Raw genomic sequence first — 14,499 nt, forward strand, 5'->3', positions numbered from 1 at the left:
AGTAAAAAAAAATATTATGACAGAATTAAAATCAGGATCTTGAGATACTTGTACTCACACATTCACTGCAGCATAATTCACAATAGCCAAAAGGTAGAAACAACATTGGAGAAAACAATGGCACCCCACTCCAGAACTCTTGCCTGGAAAATCCCATGGAGAGGGGAGCCTGGTAGGCTGCGGTCCATGGGGTCACTGAGTCGGACACGACTGAGGGACTTCACTTTCATTTTTCACTTTCATGCATTGGAGAAGGAAATGGCAGCCCATTCCAGTGTTCTTGCCTGGAGAATCCCAGGGACAGAGGAGCCTGGTAGGCTGCCGTCTATGGGGTTGCACAGTCAGATGCTACTGAAGCGACTTAGCAGCAGCAGCAGCAGAAACAACATAGGGCTTCCCTAGTGGTTCAGATGATAAAGAATCTGCCTGCAGTGCAGGAGACCTGGGTTTGATCCCTGGGTTGGAAAGATCCCCTGGAGAAGGGAATGGCTACCCACTCCAGTATTCTTGCCTGGAGAATTCCATGGACAGAGGAGCCTGACAGGGTACAGTCCATGGGGGCCACAAAGAGTCAGACATGACTAAGTGACTAACACTTTCACTTCACTTCAGAAACAAAAATAAAACATCCATCAAATGATGAATAAAGAATATGTATTTTTATATATCTATATATACACACATACACACACACAAAGAATATTATTCAGCCATAAAAAAGGAACCTTGTCTTTATGCTGCAACATGAATAAATCTTGAGGGCATTACATTAAAAGAAATAAATCACTCACAAAAGAATAAATATTGCATAATTCTATTTATATAAGATATCTAACACAGTAAAATTCACAGAAAGTGAGTGTAAAACAGTAGTTTCCAAGACTAAAAGAATGGGGAAGTGGGGCATTGCAGTTCAATGAGAAACTACAGTTTCAGATGTACAAGGTGAAAAAGTTCTAGAGATCTGCAGTACACACTGTGCTCATATTAGTTTACTGTCCACTTCAAAATTTGTTGATCACAAAAATGAAAGAAATAGGATTAAAGATAGAACAAAACAGAAGATAATTTTAATATTAAATAAGATCTCTGTTAATTCACTGACTGATGAAAAGCATAAAATGTACTACTAATTTTTGACAGTTTATTACTCGAAGGACTAGACGTGTGATAAGGTCTTTGCAAGAACAACTGATGAGAAAATACTTTTCAAATACACTTTGTCTTGGAGACTGCAAAATAATATTTTAAATATAACACTTAATATATCCAAGTACTTGAGAATACATGCCAGTATACAAGGTAGTCCATTAGCTGTGTTTATTTCAGAATCATAGAGACTTACTTTAATCAAAGATTGTTTTGTTCATGTAAGAAAATTTAAAAACAACTACCCAATAGGAGAAAAAATTGGTCAACTCAGTAGTACGAAGTAAAATACACACTGGCCTTAGAATTCCCTAAACCCCCTCCCCCTGACACCTAGGGAAGAAACCATAACTTGTAAAGATTACAGCCTGTCAGACTAGAAAAATAAATAGAAGGAATATAATTGGAAAAGAAGTAAAACTGTCACTATTTGTAGATGACATGATCTGTACACACAAAGTCCTAAAGATGCTACCAGAAAACTACTGCTGCTACTGCTGCTGAGTCGCTTCAGTCGTGTCCGACTCTGTGTGACCCCATAGACGGCAGCCCACCAGGCTCCCCCATCCCTGGGATTCTCTAGACAAGAACACTGGAGTGGGTTGCCATTTCCTTCTCCAATGCATGAAAGTGAAGTGTGAAAGTAAAGTCGCTCAGTTGTGTCTGACTCTTAGTGACCCCATGGACTGCAGCCTACCAGGCTCCTGTGTCCATGGGATTTTCCAGGCAAGAGTACTGGAGTGGGGTGCCATTGCCTTCTCCAAGAGAAAACTACTAGAGCTAATCAATGAATTTAGTAATGTCATTCAATGATTAAGTCAACAGATAATTATGAACTGCTATTTCTCATGAACCCTTCTTGAAACTGGAAGATATATTTCAGCCAAATAAAAGATAACTGGAAAAACAGTGGGAAAGGGAAAAGTAGTTAGTGGTAAGTACTGAATCTTATTACCTGAAGAACTAAATATAAAAGAAACAGATTAGTATTATAAAACAAAATGTATATGCTATATACATTGACTACATAGAAAAACTGCTTAAAAATTAGAAGATCCTGATGTCCTCATTTTAGTATTTGAAGGTCAGAAGATACCATTTAAAAACTCAAATCAACTAAGAGAAATCTATGTACACTTAAGATTAAGATGCATCATTAATAAAAATAGTAGGAAAATATGAGGGAAAGAAAGATAAACATAATAATTTTACCATTTTTCATATTAGGAAATTGATAGATACTCCTTACAAAAAAAGAATTAAGAGTATTACACAAACTCTTGAAAGTATACAGTGCAGAAACAATGAAATATTTTCCCAAATACTGTAAGAGAAGCAAACACATAGTCTGTAGAATCCATATAGAGAATTATTAAAAATTATAAAGTATAATCTAAAATATTTAATAGATCCAATGTAATGGCCCTAACTTGCTTACTAAAAAAATTGCATGTAAAGTAAAAGCCAATCCTATGCTATACATTCTTAAGAGACATATCTAAAACAAAGTTATTCAGGAATATTGAAAAAAAAACGTGGGCAAATGCAAATCAAAAGTTAACCAGGAGACATAATCTTAATATCAAATAAGGTTGCATCCAAGACAAGGAAAATTAATCAGATAAGAGCACATTCATGATAAAAATATAACTACTATGAACATCAATGCACCTCACAAGAGCATCAATACTCATAAAATGAAGACTTCAGGCTATACAGGAGAGCTAGAGAGAGAGAGAAATTATCAGAACGCTTTATTAATCTCTTTAATCCAAACAAATAACATAGATAAAAAATGAGATAGAAGACCTAAATAATAATAATTAATAAGGTAGAATTAAATGACAATACAGCTAATTTTATACCTTGAAGACAGAAAATACATCAACTTTCATTTTAAGGACCCTGGAACACTGACAACAATTGATCATATTAAGGCACAAAGAAAACCTGAATAAATCCCCCAAAGTAGAAATACAAATCTATTCTTTTATTAAAAATATTGTAAGGCAGGAGGAGTCCCAACCTCTTCAAAATGTTTAGTTCTTCTCATGGTTCAGTGTGGATATTCAAACTGATATAACAAAAATAAAGATATTACAGGCCAAAATCCATGTAATAAAACTAATACAATATTGTAAAGTTTAAAAATAAAATAAAATTTAAAAAAAAAATTAAAAAAAAACTAAAGCAGTGTTCAAAGGGAAATTAATAACCACAAATTCTTGTACAAAAAAGGGAGAGAACAAATTTTTTTTATTTTATTGAAGTACAGTTTTTTTTTAATTGTCAGCCTGTTTATTTTTTTAATTTTATTTTATTTTTAAACTTAACAATATTGTATTGGTTTTGCCAAATATTGAACTGAATCCGCCACAGGTATACATGTGTTCCCCATCCTGAACCCTCCTCCCTCCTCCCTCCCCATACCATCCCTCTGGGTCGTCCCAGTGCACCAGCCCCAAGCATCCAGTATCGTGCATCGAACCTGGACTGGTGACTCGTTTCATACATGATATTATACATGTTTCAATGTCATTCTCCCAAATCTTCCCACCCTCTCCCTCTCCCACAGAGTCCATAAGACTGATCTATACATCAGTGTCTCTTTTGCTGTCTCGTATACAGGGTTATTGTTACCATCTTTCTAAATTCCGTATATATGCGTTAGTATACTGTATTGGTGTTTTTCTTTCTGACTTACTTCGCTCTGTACAATAGGCTCCAGTTTCATCCACCTCATTAGAACTGATTCAAATGTATTCTTTTTAATGGCTGAGTAATACTCCATTGTGTATATGTACCACAGCTTTCTTATCCATTCATCTGCTGATGGGCATCTAGGTTGCTTCCATGTCCTGGCTATTATAAACAGTGCTGCGATGAACATTGGGGTACACGTGTCTCTTTCCCTTCTGGTTTCCTCAGTGTGTATGCCCAACAGTGGGATTGCTGGATCATAAGGCAGTTCTATTTCCAGTTTTTTAAGGAATCTCCACACTGTTCTCCATAGTGGCTGTACTAGTTTGCATTCCCACCAACAGTGTAAGAGGGTTCCCTTTTCTCCACACCCTCTCCAGCATTTATTGCTTGTAGATTTTTGGATTGCAGCCATTCTGACTGGCTTGAAATGATACCTCATAGTGGTTTTGATTTGCATTTCTCTGATAATGAGTGACGTTGAGCATCTTTTCATGTGTTTGTTAGCCATCTGTATGTCTTCTTTGGAGAAATGTCTATTTAGTTCTTTGGCCCATTTTTTGATTGAGTCATTTATTTTTCTGGAATTGAGCTGTAGGAGTTGCTTATATATTTTTGAGATTAGTTGAAGTACAGTTGATTTACAATGTTGTGCTTAATTTCTCCTATACATCAAAGTGACTTTTTAAATAGTCTTGTCAAAAATCAAAAACTTTGACTGTGCTAGTGAAAGTAGGAGAAAGCAGACACTCTTGTACATTGCTTGTGACAGGGTAAATTGGTGGACAAATGTATACATATAACTGATTCACTTTGCTGTATAGCAGAAACCAATACAACATTGTAAATCAACTATATTCCAACAAAAATTAATTTAAAAAATAAAAAAATGGATAAAACATGTGTTGGTGAGGGTAGGAGAAAGCAGGCATTCTTATACATTGCTTGTGACAGGGTAAATTAGTACAAATTCTAAAAAGGGCAATTTGGAAATATCGATCAAATTACAAATACACATACATTTTGACTTAGCAATCCCATTTCTAGAAATGGAACTTGTTAAGTATAGGATCCATGTGATATAACATGTATACATGGTTACTTTTGTTGCATTTCCTTTACAAGCAAAATGTTGAAAATATTATGAATGTCCATTCCTACCTCCTTACATAATTTAAGAAACATCAATATAATAAACTATTATTCACCATAAAAAGAATTAGGGAGCCCTTTTTTTCCCACTGATATAGAAGGATCTTGATCACTGCTAAGGAAGAAAGTTAAGCCCAATAAGTATAGTTCACTACCACCTATGTAAAAAATTGAGAAATATATTTGATTGTATATAATAAATATCTCTAACAGAGGGGGAAAAAAGACAGTGAACTCTGTGATTGAGAAACCTGGATAGGAAGGAAGTTTGAACCATACGAATCTTTTTTTTTTAAGTTACATATTAAGTATATAATCTGGTCATAGTGGAAATTAGGCTTCTAGGAACTCATCATTTTTTAAAAGTATGTACAATTTGAAATTAAAAGTAAGAATGAACTTAATCACCTCCACACCTTAGTCATGTCAGTCTTCTGACCCAGGTCATCATGCACCTCACCTGCCAAAACCAAAACTGAGAATTAAAAATAGATGAAATTGAAACTAGATTTACACATTTAGTTTGAAGAAATATACTTGTTTATTAAAGCACCACTACTAGATGACATTATGAGTTCAAACTTAAACAGTAACACTAGACATGGCAATTAACACAGAAAGATATTCATCTGCCCAAAACAGAACTAAAATCAGTACACATTAATACAAAATAAGTCATAATTCTGTTTTTCTGTAAATTTTATCATTCTGTTGTTACATTATCTATGATGTTTGCACAAGGCAAGTTTTTGTCTTTCACTTTGTACACACTGTTGGGGAATCCAAAATGGTATGCAAGACAGACCAACTCTCATCAGTGCTATAGTGTGGTGAGTACATCTTTGTCTATATTGGTCTGGGCCAGACACATCTTTAATATCTGTAATGGCAAGGTCAAATTAGCATGTAAACATTAAACAATGTTAGAGCCTTCTGTAGTCAGAGAACATAGCCACCCATGTGCCGAACATTTAAAAGTAACTATTCTTAATATACAGCCAATATGTACTTACTACAAATATATTGGAAAATACAGGGATTTTTAAAACAGAAATGAAAATCTTAAAAAAAAAATTTTCATTCCTGTTTTATGGATGACAGAACTGAAGAACAGAATATAAAGTGACACGTGAAAGTCACTCAGTTGCATCCAACTCTGTGCGACCCCATGGACTATACAGCCCATGGAATTCTCCAGGCCAGAATACTGGAGTGGGAAGCCATTCCCTTCTCCAGGGGCACCTCTCAACCCAGGGATCGAGCCCTGATCTCCCACATGATTCAACTAAGACTAAAAAGTCAGCATAGTATAGTAGTAGTGTTAGTCACTCAGTCGTGTATGACTATTTGTGACGCTGTGGACTGTAGCCCAACAGGCTGCTCTGTTCATGGAATTCTCCAGGCAAGAATACTGGAGTGGGTTGTCATTCCCTTCTTCAGGGGATCTTCCGAACCCAGGGATTGAACTCAAGTCTCCTGCATAAAGGCAGATTCTTTATCCTCCGAGCCACCAGGGAAGCCCATAGTAGGTTTTTAATTCAAATCTCTCTCTTTTCACTATTCAATACAAACATGCATGCTAAGTCACTTCAGTTATGTGCAACCCTTTGGACCACAGCCTGACAGGCCTTTTTTGCCCAGGGGGACTCTCCAGACAAGAACCACAGGAGTGGGTTGCCATGCCCTCCTGAAAGGGATTTTCCCAACCCAGGGATCGAAATGGCATCTCTTACGTCTTCTGCAGGTTCTTTGCCACTAACACCACCTGAGAAGCCCCTCACCATACAAGAGTATGACCCAAAAAAGCACTAATAAAGAGTTACTGGTGGTTTTTCTGGGGCTCAGGTATAAATCTAGAATACAGTGAGGCTGCTATATGGGAGGAATCCCTGAGCTAGTGAATGAACCTCACCCAGCACCTGGAATTTAAATACCAAACTCACCACAGTTATATTCTACTCATTACCCCCTATGCTATAACTCTGATAAATGATATAAGCAAACAAACTGTCTTTGTGTAAAATGGTGTTCTCAAAGAAAGCCTCTTCATAAGGCTGGTGATGAAGCAAAGAAAAACTCAAGTCTAAGAAAATGATAGATCTGAGAAAGAAAACAGAGCTTTAGGTAAATAAGAATGGACTATAAAAATTTCCCAAGGCCTGGATCTATGGCATAAACAAGACCAACTGTATGGGGGGAAAATGATTCTGGAACAATCTATGAGTTCTTTAGTAAGAATATATTTTACTGACATTATAAATTGGAAAGGCTTTATAAATTAAAGGTCTAAAGGGGTTGTTAAATCTTTCAGTTACTTTCCTGCCTTTTATGAGGGAAATTACAAGCTCTCAAAGATCATGGCATCTGGTCCCATCACTTCATGGGAAATAGATGGGGAAACAATGGAAACAATGTCAGACTTTATTGTGGGGGGCTCCAAAATCACTGCAGATGGTGATAGCAGCCATGAAATAAAAAGACGCTTACTCCTTGGAAGCAAAGTTATGACCAACCTAGATAGCATACTAAAAAGCAGAGATATTACTTTGCCAACAAAGATCCATCTAGTCAAGGCTATGGTTTTTCCAGTGGTCATGAATATATGTGAGAGTCGGACTGTGAAGAAAGCTGAGCGCAGAATTGATGCTTTTGAACTGTGGTGCTGGAGAAGACTCTTGCAAGTCCCTTGGACTGCAAGGAGATCCAACCAGTCCATCCTAAAGGAGACCAGTCCTGGGTGTTCATTGGAAGGACTGATGCTGAGGCTGAAAGTCCAATACTTTGGCCACCTCATGAGAAGAGTTGACTCATTGGAAAAGACCCTGATGCTGGGAGGGATTCGGGGCAGGAGGAGAAGGGGACGACAGAGGATGAGATGGCTGGATGGCATCACCGACTCGATACACATTAGTTTGGGTGAAATCCAGGAGTTGGTGATGGACAGGGAGGCCTGGCGTGCTGCGATTCATGGGGTCGCAGAGTTGGACACGACTGAGCGACTGAACTGAACTGAATATCATAGGATTTGTAAATTTGGAGATTTGCAAAGATCTTGGGATATATATATTGTGAAAATCCAGGGACTTTTCTAATAACAGCCCCTGTGACAAACATCAGTTCAGTTCAGCCGCTCAGTCATGTCCGACTCTTTGAGACCCCATGAATTGCAGCACGCCAGGCCTCCCTGTCCATCACCACCTCCCGGAGTTCACTCAAACTCATGTCCATCAAGTCAGTGATGCCATCCAGCCACCTCATCCTCTGTTGTCCCCTTCTCCTCCTGCCCCTAATCCCTCCCAGCATCAGAGTCTTTTCCAATGAGTGAACTCTTTGCATCAGGTGGCCAAAGTATTGGAGTTTCAGCTTTAGCATCAGTGACAAAAATATTTCAAATAAATCTTGGTCCCAATGTCTTAAAGTTTCCTTAGGATAATTTCCTAGAAGTGATATTGTTTCTATTATATTACCAATAAGTGCCATGGCAAAAGAATACAAAAGGCCTACAAAATTCAAAATGACTCCAATACTCCAACAAAATATTTTTCATTTAAACTGCTCCTGGGTTGTATTTATCAAAAGCGTCTGAAAATAATATCAAAAGAAAAAATTTTAAGAAAATGTTCTATTTTATTTAGCATCTTCATAATATTAATAGTGATGTAAGAAAAATGCACAATGTAACTTAGGCCGTGTGGAAGTCCAGGTTGAATATTATCTGGTCTACTACCAGAGAAAGGTGGGGCAGGTGTGGACAGAAGAGAAGTGAGGAAACCATGGCAACCAGGGGTTATGGGGAGTGGAATAGCAGAGGGAGGTCAAAAGACAGGAGAGCATGAAAATCAACTTATATTTCTCAGTTTTGCTCAGGATCAAATCTTACTTTAAAATATTTGGCAATGTGTGAAGTTTCCCATCAGGAGACAAAGGAAAGGTTTCTCTCTCTCTCTCTTGGATTTTCTTTACTTCCTGAGATTTTTGTACTGAGAAACTGGACACTCGAGTTCAGTGAAGTGATACTGGGAATCCAGAGGAACCTGACAGGAGCCCTCTGGAGAGCTTCCGTGCTCTCAGAAGGAACTGCCAACTGGACTAAGTCGGGGTGACAAGGGTCACATGTAACTAACTAGAAAGGCTGATAATCCCCAACAGAGCAGGTATCCTAACAAAAGCATACAAATAGGAACTCAATATTGATGAAACAGGTTGTCTGACCACTAAAGGTAACCCTGTGCAGTGTGAATTTTCAGGAATGAGTCATAAATTCTTATAAACACAGACACTAACATCAATTGAGGGCTGTTAGGAAGCAAGTATAAAATACTGCTTTCGTTGAGATAAATCAGGCTCTGAAGAACTCCTCCTCCCTGGAATATGAGTCTATTAAGCACCACAGATCACACAGTTTTAGCAACGAAAGGAGCCTTGGACAGTATCTAAACTAACCCTCATGGGGTTACATGAATGGTAACAGATCCAAAGCTTTATTTGAATTATTCAACATTCACCCAATAAATATTTAGCAAGTGTTTATTATGTGCCGACCACTCTGGTGGATGCTGGTGGTCTCCATATTAATAAGAAAGCCAGAGATTTTTTTATTTAAAAAAAATAGGGTTTCTTAATTTTTTTAGGACTGTTAACAATAACAACAAAAAGGAAAGGTGTATCTTACCATAGATTCTCCCATTAATGGAACATTTTTTAAAAGTCATGATGTTTTGAGTGAGGGTGCCAGTCTTGTCAGAGAAAACATATTCAATCTGGCCTAGCTCCTCATTGAGAGTGGTCGTTCGAGCTTCAGCAGGTGTTGCCTTCCTGGAGTAATACATCTTCCGATCCCAGTTTATAAAATAACTGTGTCCCAGACGAATTACTTCCACACTTTCATCCATTTAAATGGAAAAAAAGAGAGAAATACTCCATCAATCTCAGAACATAAAAAGCTTTACCAAAGCAAGAAGTCTGCTAATGTCTTCAGAGTTTAGAAGAAAATGTGAATGCTCTGTTTCAAGGTCCTAGTGATCTTCCGAGACATGTCAGCAGAAAATGTTCAAAGTCATTTCCTTGTAGCACCTTGAAACAATGGGCTGACTTGGCATAAAGCCTTCAGGAAAGTTCCATGCTTCTCTATTTACATTAAACAGGCCCAGGCCCAGTGGAGATTTCTTGTGTAGCCTACCAGTTATTTGATGTGGCTTCATTTTACCAAAAGAGGTAAAAAGGAGTCCCTCCATGAAGCACTAAGCGAACCATAGTAGATATTGAGTAAAAACAGGGTGTATTGTCATATTACTTTGCCCATTTACCAGAAAAAGAGCATTGTCTTATGATCTAGTGGTGATTTATGACTTTCCAGTTCCAGAAGTGGAATTTTTAAAGCCAAGAGTATAATATTTTTCAGTCTTTGTCATACACAAGGCCAGATTAACTTTCAAAAAAATTACAACAATGTAAGTTTCTACCATTAGATTATTGAAAATTATCTTTTAGTCTATGCCAAGTCAAATGGCATCTTATTACTGTTTATTGCATTTCTTTTCTTATCAATGAATTGAATATCTGTTTCAAGTTTTATTGGCCAGTTATATGTCTTCCTGGAATTATCTAATTGCATTGCCTTCCTAGTTCATCTTTCCTATTCAGGTATTAGTGTATTTCTTATTGATTTATATATATGGAATATATATCTATATACATTATATCAATATGATACACAGTTTATCATTCATCTTTTATTTCTGTTTCCACTATTTTTGACACAAAGAACTTCTCCCTTTTTAATCAATCAAATTTATCAATGGTTTACCGTTTCTGCTTATAGCTTCTTTGGGGGAATTTTTGCTTAGATAAGCCTTCCCTATGGCAAGATTATATATATATATACAGATATCTATACTTTTCTTCCAGTTTTTTAATTTTTTCCACATTTAATTCTTTCTCACAATTAGAATTTTCTGAAGTATGACACGCATATGAGAAGCTAATTTCAATTTTTACCAAATGTATTCATCACTATTTGTTGAACAATGAATCCTTTCCCCTATTGTGTTAAGATGACTCCATGTCACATAAAGATTACTTTCTAACTAGAATCTGTTTCGGGTATTTCAATTTTGTTCCTTAATGTGTGATTTAATTTATCTCATGTTTTCATTATTGTAGCTTCATAAAATTTGGCATATGAGGTAAGAAAATCTTCATTCTTTTCTTTTAAAAAAATTCTTACCTGTAATCACTAATTTATACCTCTTGATAAAATTAATGTGTTCATCAAATAAACTTTAGAATCACTGTATCAACTTTCTCATAAAACTTGAGACTTTTATTAAATTTATATTAAACTCAATTATTTGAAAAGAATGAATATTTTATAATAAATACCACTTAAAGAAGGATAACTCTTCCGAGGAGTTCAACTTTTAAAAAGTACTTTTATTGGTAAAGAGTTATAGTTTAGTTTTGTTTTGTTTTTGCACATAGGTCCACACCATAGCTTGACAGATTCCTTCCTAGACATTTTATCTTTTTATTGATGAGATAATTTTTAATTGCTTTGGTTTAATGTGTTTTAATAAAAGAAGCTTTCCTTAATATTAAAAAAAAAGTGATTATGTGACAAAATTCAACATTTCACTGAATTATTTTACTGAGTTTTACAGAGGTATTCTATGGATTTTCAAGGTTTATAATCACATTTTCTCTGCTCTTCCTCTCTAAAAGGTTTATTTTGGTTTCATGTCTCATTTTTTTTTAATATTTTAGTTTCATGACTTAGTACATTAACAAGGACATCCAGAACAGTATAAAATAGTAATGACAAAGCAAGGACTCGTAGCTTATTTCTGATCTTTGTGGGAATTAAGCTTTGGTTTTCTCATCTGTAAACTAAGTTGAAAGCAGCCTGATTATGCTAACTCTGAACATATATCTCCTAAAAGACAAAAGATGACACACAAGTTCTTTCTGCACATTAAATCCTATACATCAAATTGACAAACCATTAGCCAGATTCATCAAGAAACAAAGGGAGAAAAATCAAATCAATAAAATTAGAAATGAAAATGGAGAGATCACAACAGACAACACAGAAATACAAAGGATCATAAGAGACTACTCTTAGCAATTATATGCCAATAAAATGGACAACTTGGAAGAAATGGACAAGTTCTTAAAAAAGTACAACTTTCCAAAACTGAATCAGGAAGAAATAGAAAATCTTAACAGACCCATCACAAGCACAGAAATTGAAACTGTAATCAGAAATCTTCAAGCAAACAAAAGCCCAGGTCCAGACGCCTTCACAGCTGAATTCTACCAAAAATTTAGAGAAGAGCTAACACCTATCCTACTCAAACTCTTCCAGAAAATTGCAGAGGAAGGTAAACTTCCAAATTCATTCTATGAGGCCACCATCACCCTAATACCAGAACCTGATAAAGATGCCACAAAAAAGAAAACTACAGGCCAATATCACTGATGAACATAGATGCAAAAATCCTTAAAATTCTACCAACCAGAATCCAACAACATATTAAAAAGATCATACATCATGACCAAGTGGGCTTTATCCCAGGCATGCAAGGCTTCTTCAATATCCACAAATCAATCAACATAATACACCACATTAACAAATTGAAAAATAAAAGCCATATGATTATCTCAATAGATGCAGAGAAAGCCTTTGACAAGATTCAACATCCATTTATGACAAAAACTCTCCAGAAAGCAGGAATAGAAGGAACATACCTCAACATAATAAAAGCTATACATGACAAACCCACAGCAAACATTATCCTCAATGGTGAAAAATTGAAAGCATTTCCCCTAAAGTCAGGAACAAGACAAGGGTGCCCACTTTCACCACTACTATTCAACACAGTTTTGGAAGTTTTGGCCACAGCAATCAGAGCACAAAAAGAAATAAAAGGAATCCAAATTGGAAAAGAAGAAGTAAAATTCTCACTCTTTGCAGATGACATGATCCTCTACATAGAAAACCCTAAAGACTCCACCAGAAAATTACTAGAGCTAATCAGTGAATACAGTAAAGTTGCAGGATATAAAATCAACACACAGAAATCCCTTGCATTCCTATACACTAATAATGAGAAAAGAGAAAGAGAAATTAAGGAAACAATTCCATTCACCATTGCAACGAAAAGAATAAAATACTTAGGAATATATCTACCTAATGAAACAAAAGACCTATATATAGAAAACTATAAAACACTGGGTAAAGAAATCAAAGAGAACACTAATAGATGGAGAAATATACCGTGTCCATGGATTGGAAGAATCAATACAGTGAAAATGAGTATAGTACCCAAAGCAATCTATAGATTCAATGCAATCCCTATTAAGCTACCAACGGTATTTTTCACAGAGCTAGAACAAATAATTTCACAATCTGTATGGAAATACAAAAAACCTCGAATAGCCAAAGCAATCTTGAGAAAGAAGAATGGAACTGGAGGAATCAACCTGCCTGTCTTCAGGCTCTAATACAAAGCCACAGTCATCAAGACAGTCTGGTACTGGCACAAAGACAGAAATATAGATCAATGGAACAAAATAGAAAGCCTAGAGATAAACCCACGTACCTATGGACACCTTATCTTTGACAAATGAGGCAAGAATATACAATGGAGAAAAGACAATCTCTTTAACAAGTGGTGCTGGGAAAACTGGTCAACCACTTGTAAAAGAATGAAACTAGAACACTTTCTAACACCATACACAAAAATAAACTCAAAATGGATTAAAGATCTAAATGTAAGACCAGAAACTATACAACTCTTAGAGGAGAACACAGGCAAAACACTCTCCGACATAAATCACAGCAGGATCCTCTATGACCCACCTCCCAGAATATTGGAAATAAAAGTAAAAGTAAACAAATGGGACCTAATTAAAATTAAAAGCTTCTGCACAACAAAGGAAACTATTAGCAAGGTGAAAAGGCAGCCTTCAGAATGGGAGAAAATAATAGCAAATGAAGCAACTGACAAAGAATTAATTCAAAATTATACAAGCAACTCCTGCAGCTCAATTCCAGAAAAATAAATGACCCAATCAAAAAATGGGCCAAAGAACTAAACAGACATTTCTCCAAAGAAGACATACAGATGGCTAACAAACACATGAAAAGATGCTCAATATCACTCATTATCAGAGAAATGCAAATCAAAGCCACAATGAGGTACCATTTCATGCCAGTCAGAATGGTGGCTATCCAAAAGTCTATAAGCAATAAATACTGGAGAGGGTGTGGAGAAAGGGGAACCCTCTTACACTGTTGGTAGGAATGCAAACTAGATCAGCCACTATGGAGAAGAGTGTGGAGATTCCTTAAAAAACTGGAAATAGAACTGCCATACGACCCAGCAATCCCACTGCTGGGCATACACACTGAGGAAACCAGAATTGAAAGAGACACGTGTACCCCAATGTTCATCGCAGCACTGTTTATAATAGCCAGGACATGGAAGCAACCTAGAT

At 36.2% G+C, this 14,499-nt stretch overlaps 1 protein-coding gene across 17 annotated transcripts in view; it reads right to left on the reverse strand.

Annotated features, from left to right (window-relative positions):
- The window catches only part of ATP8B4 (ATPase phospholipid transporting 8B4 (putative)), a 335,711-nt gene that overhangs the window by 93,742 nt on the left and 227,470 nt on the right, over nucleotides 1-14,499 (reverse strand). For 16 of the 17 annotated variants that reach the window (XR_015134453.1, XR_015134452.1, XR_015134455.1 and 13 more), the window contains 2 exons: nucleotides 9,674-9,882; nucleotides 5,418-5,461 (listed from right to left, as the gene is read on the reverse strand). Coding sequence is in view for 10 of the 17 variants with exons in the window: in XM_086320812.1 (XP_086176938.1) it covers nucleotides 5,418-5,461; nucleotides 9,674-9,882 (253 nt within the window). In the remaining 7 variants the exon portion in view is untranslated. Of the gene's footprint in view, nucleotides 1-5,409; nucleotides 5,462-9,673; nucleotides 9,883-14,499 lie in introns of all 17 variants that reach the window. The other variant, XM_086320814.1, reaches the window with a different exon arrangement.

Source organism: Bos grunniens, chromosome 10 (genome assembly GCF_055505025.1).
Source record: "Bos grunniens cultivar Pamir isolate PY7600 chromosome 10, Bosgru_T2T1.0, whole genome shotgun sequence".
In the NCBI taxonomy this organism is placed as follows: Eukaryota; Metazoa; Chordata; class Mammalia; order Artiodactyla; family Bovidae; genus Bos; species Bos grunniens.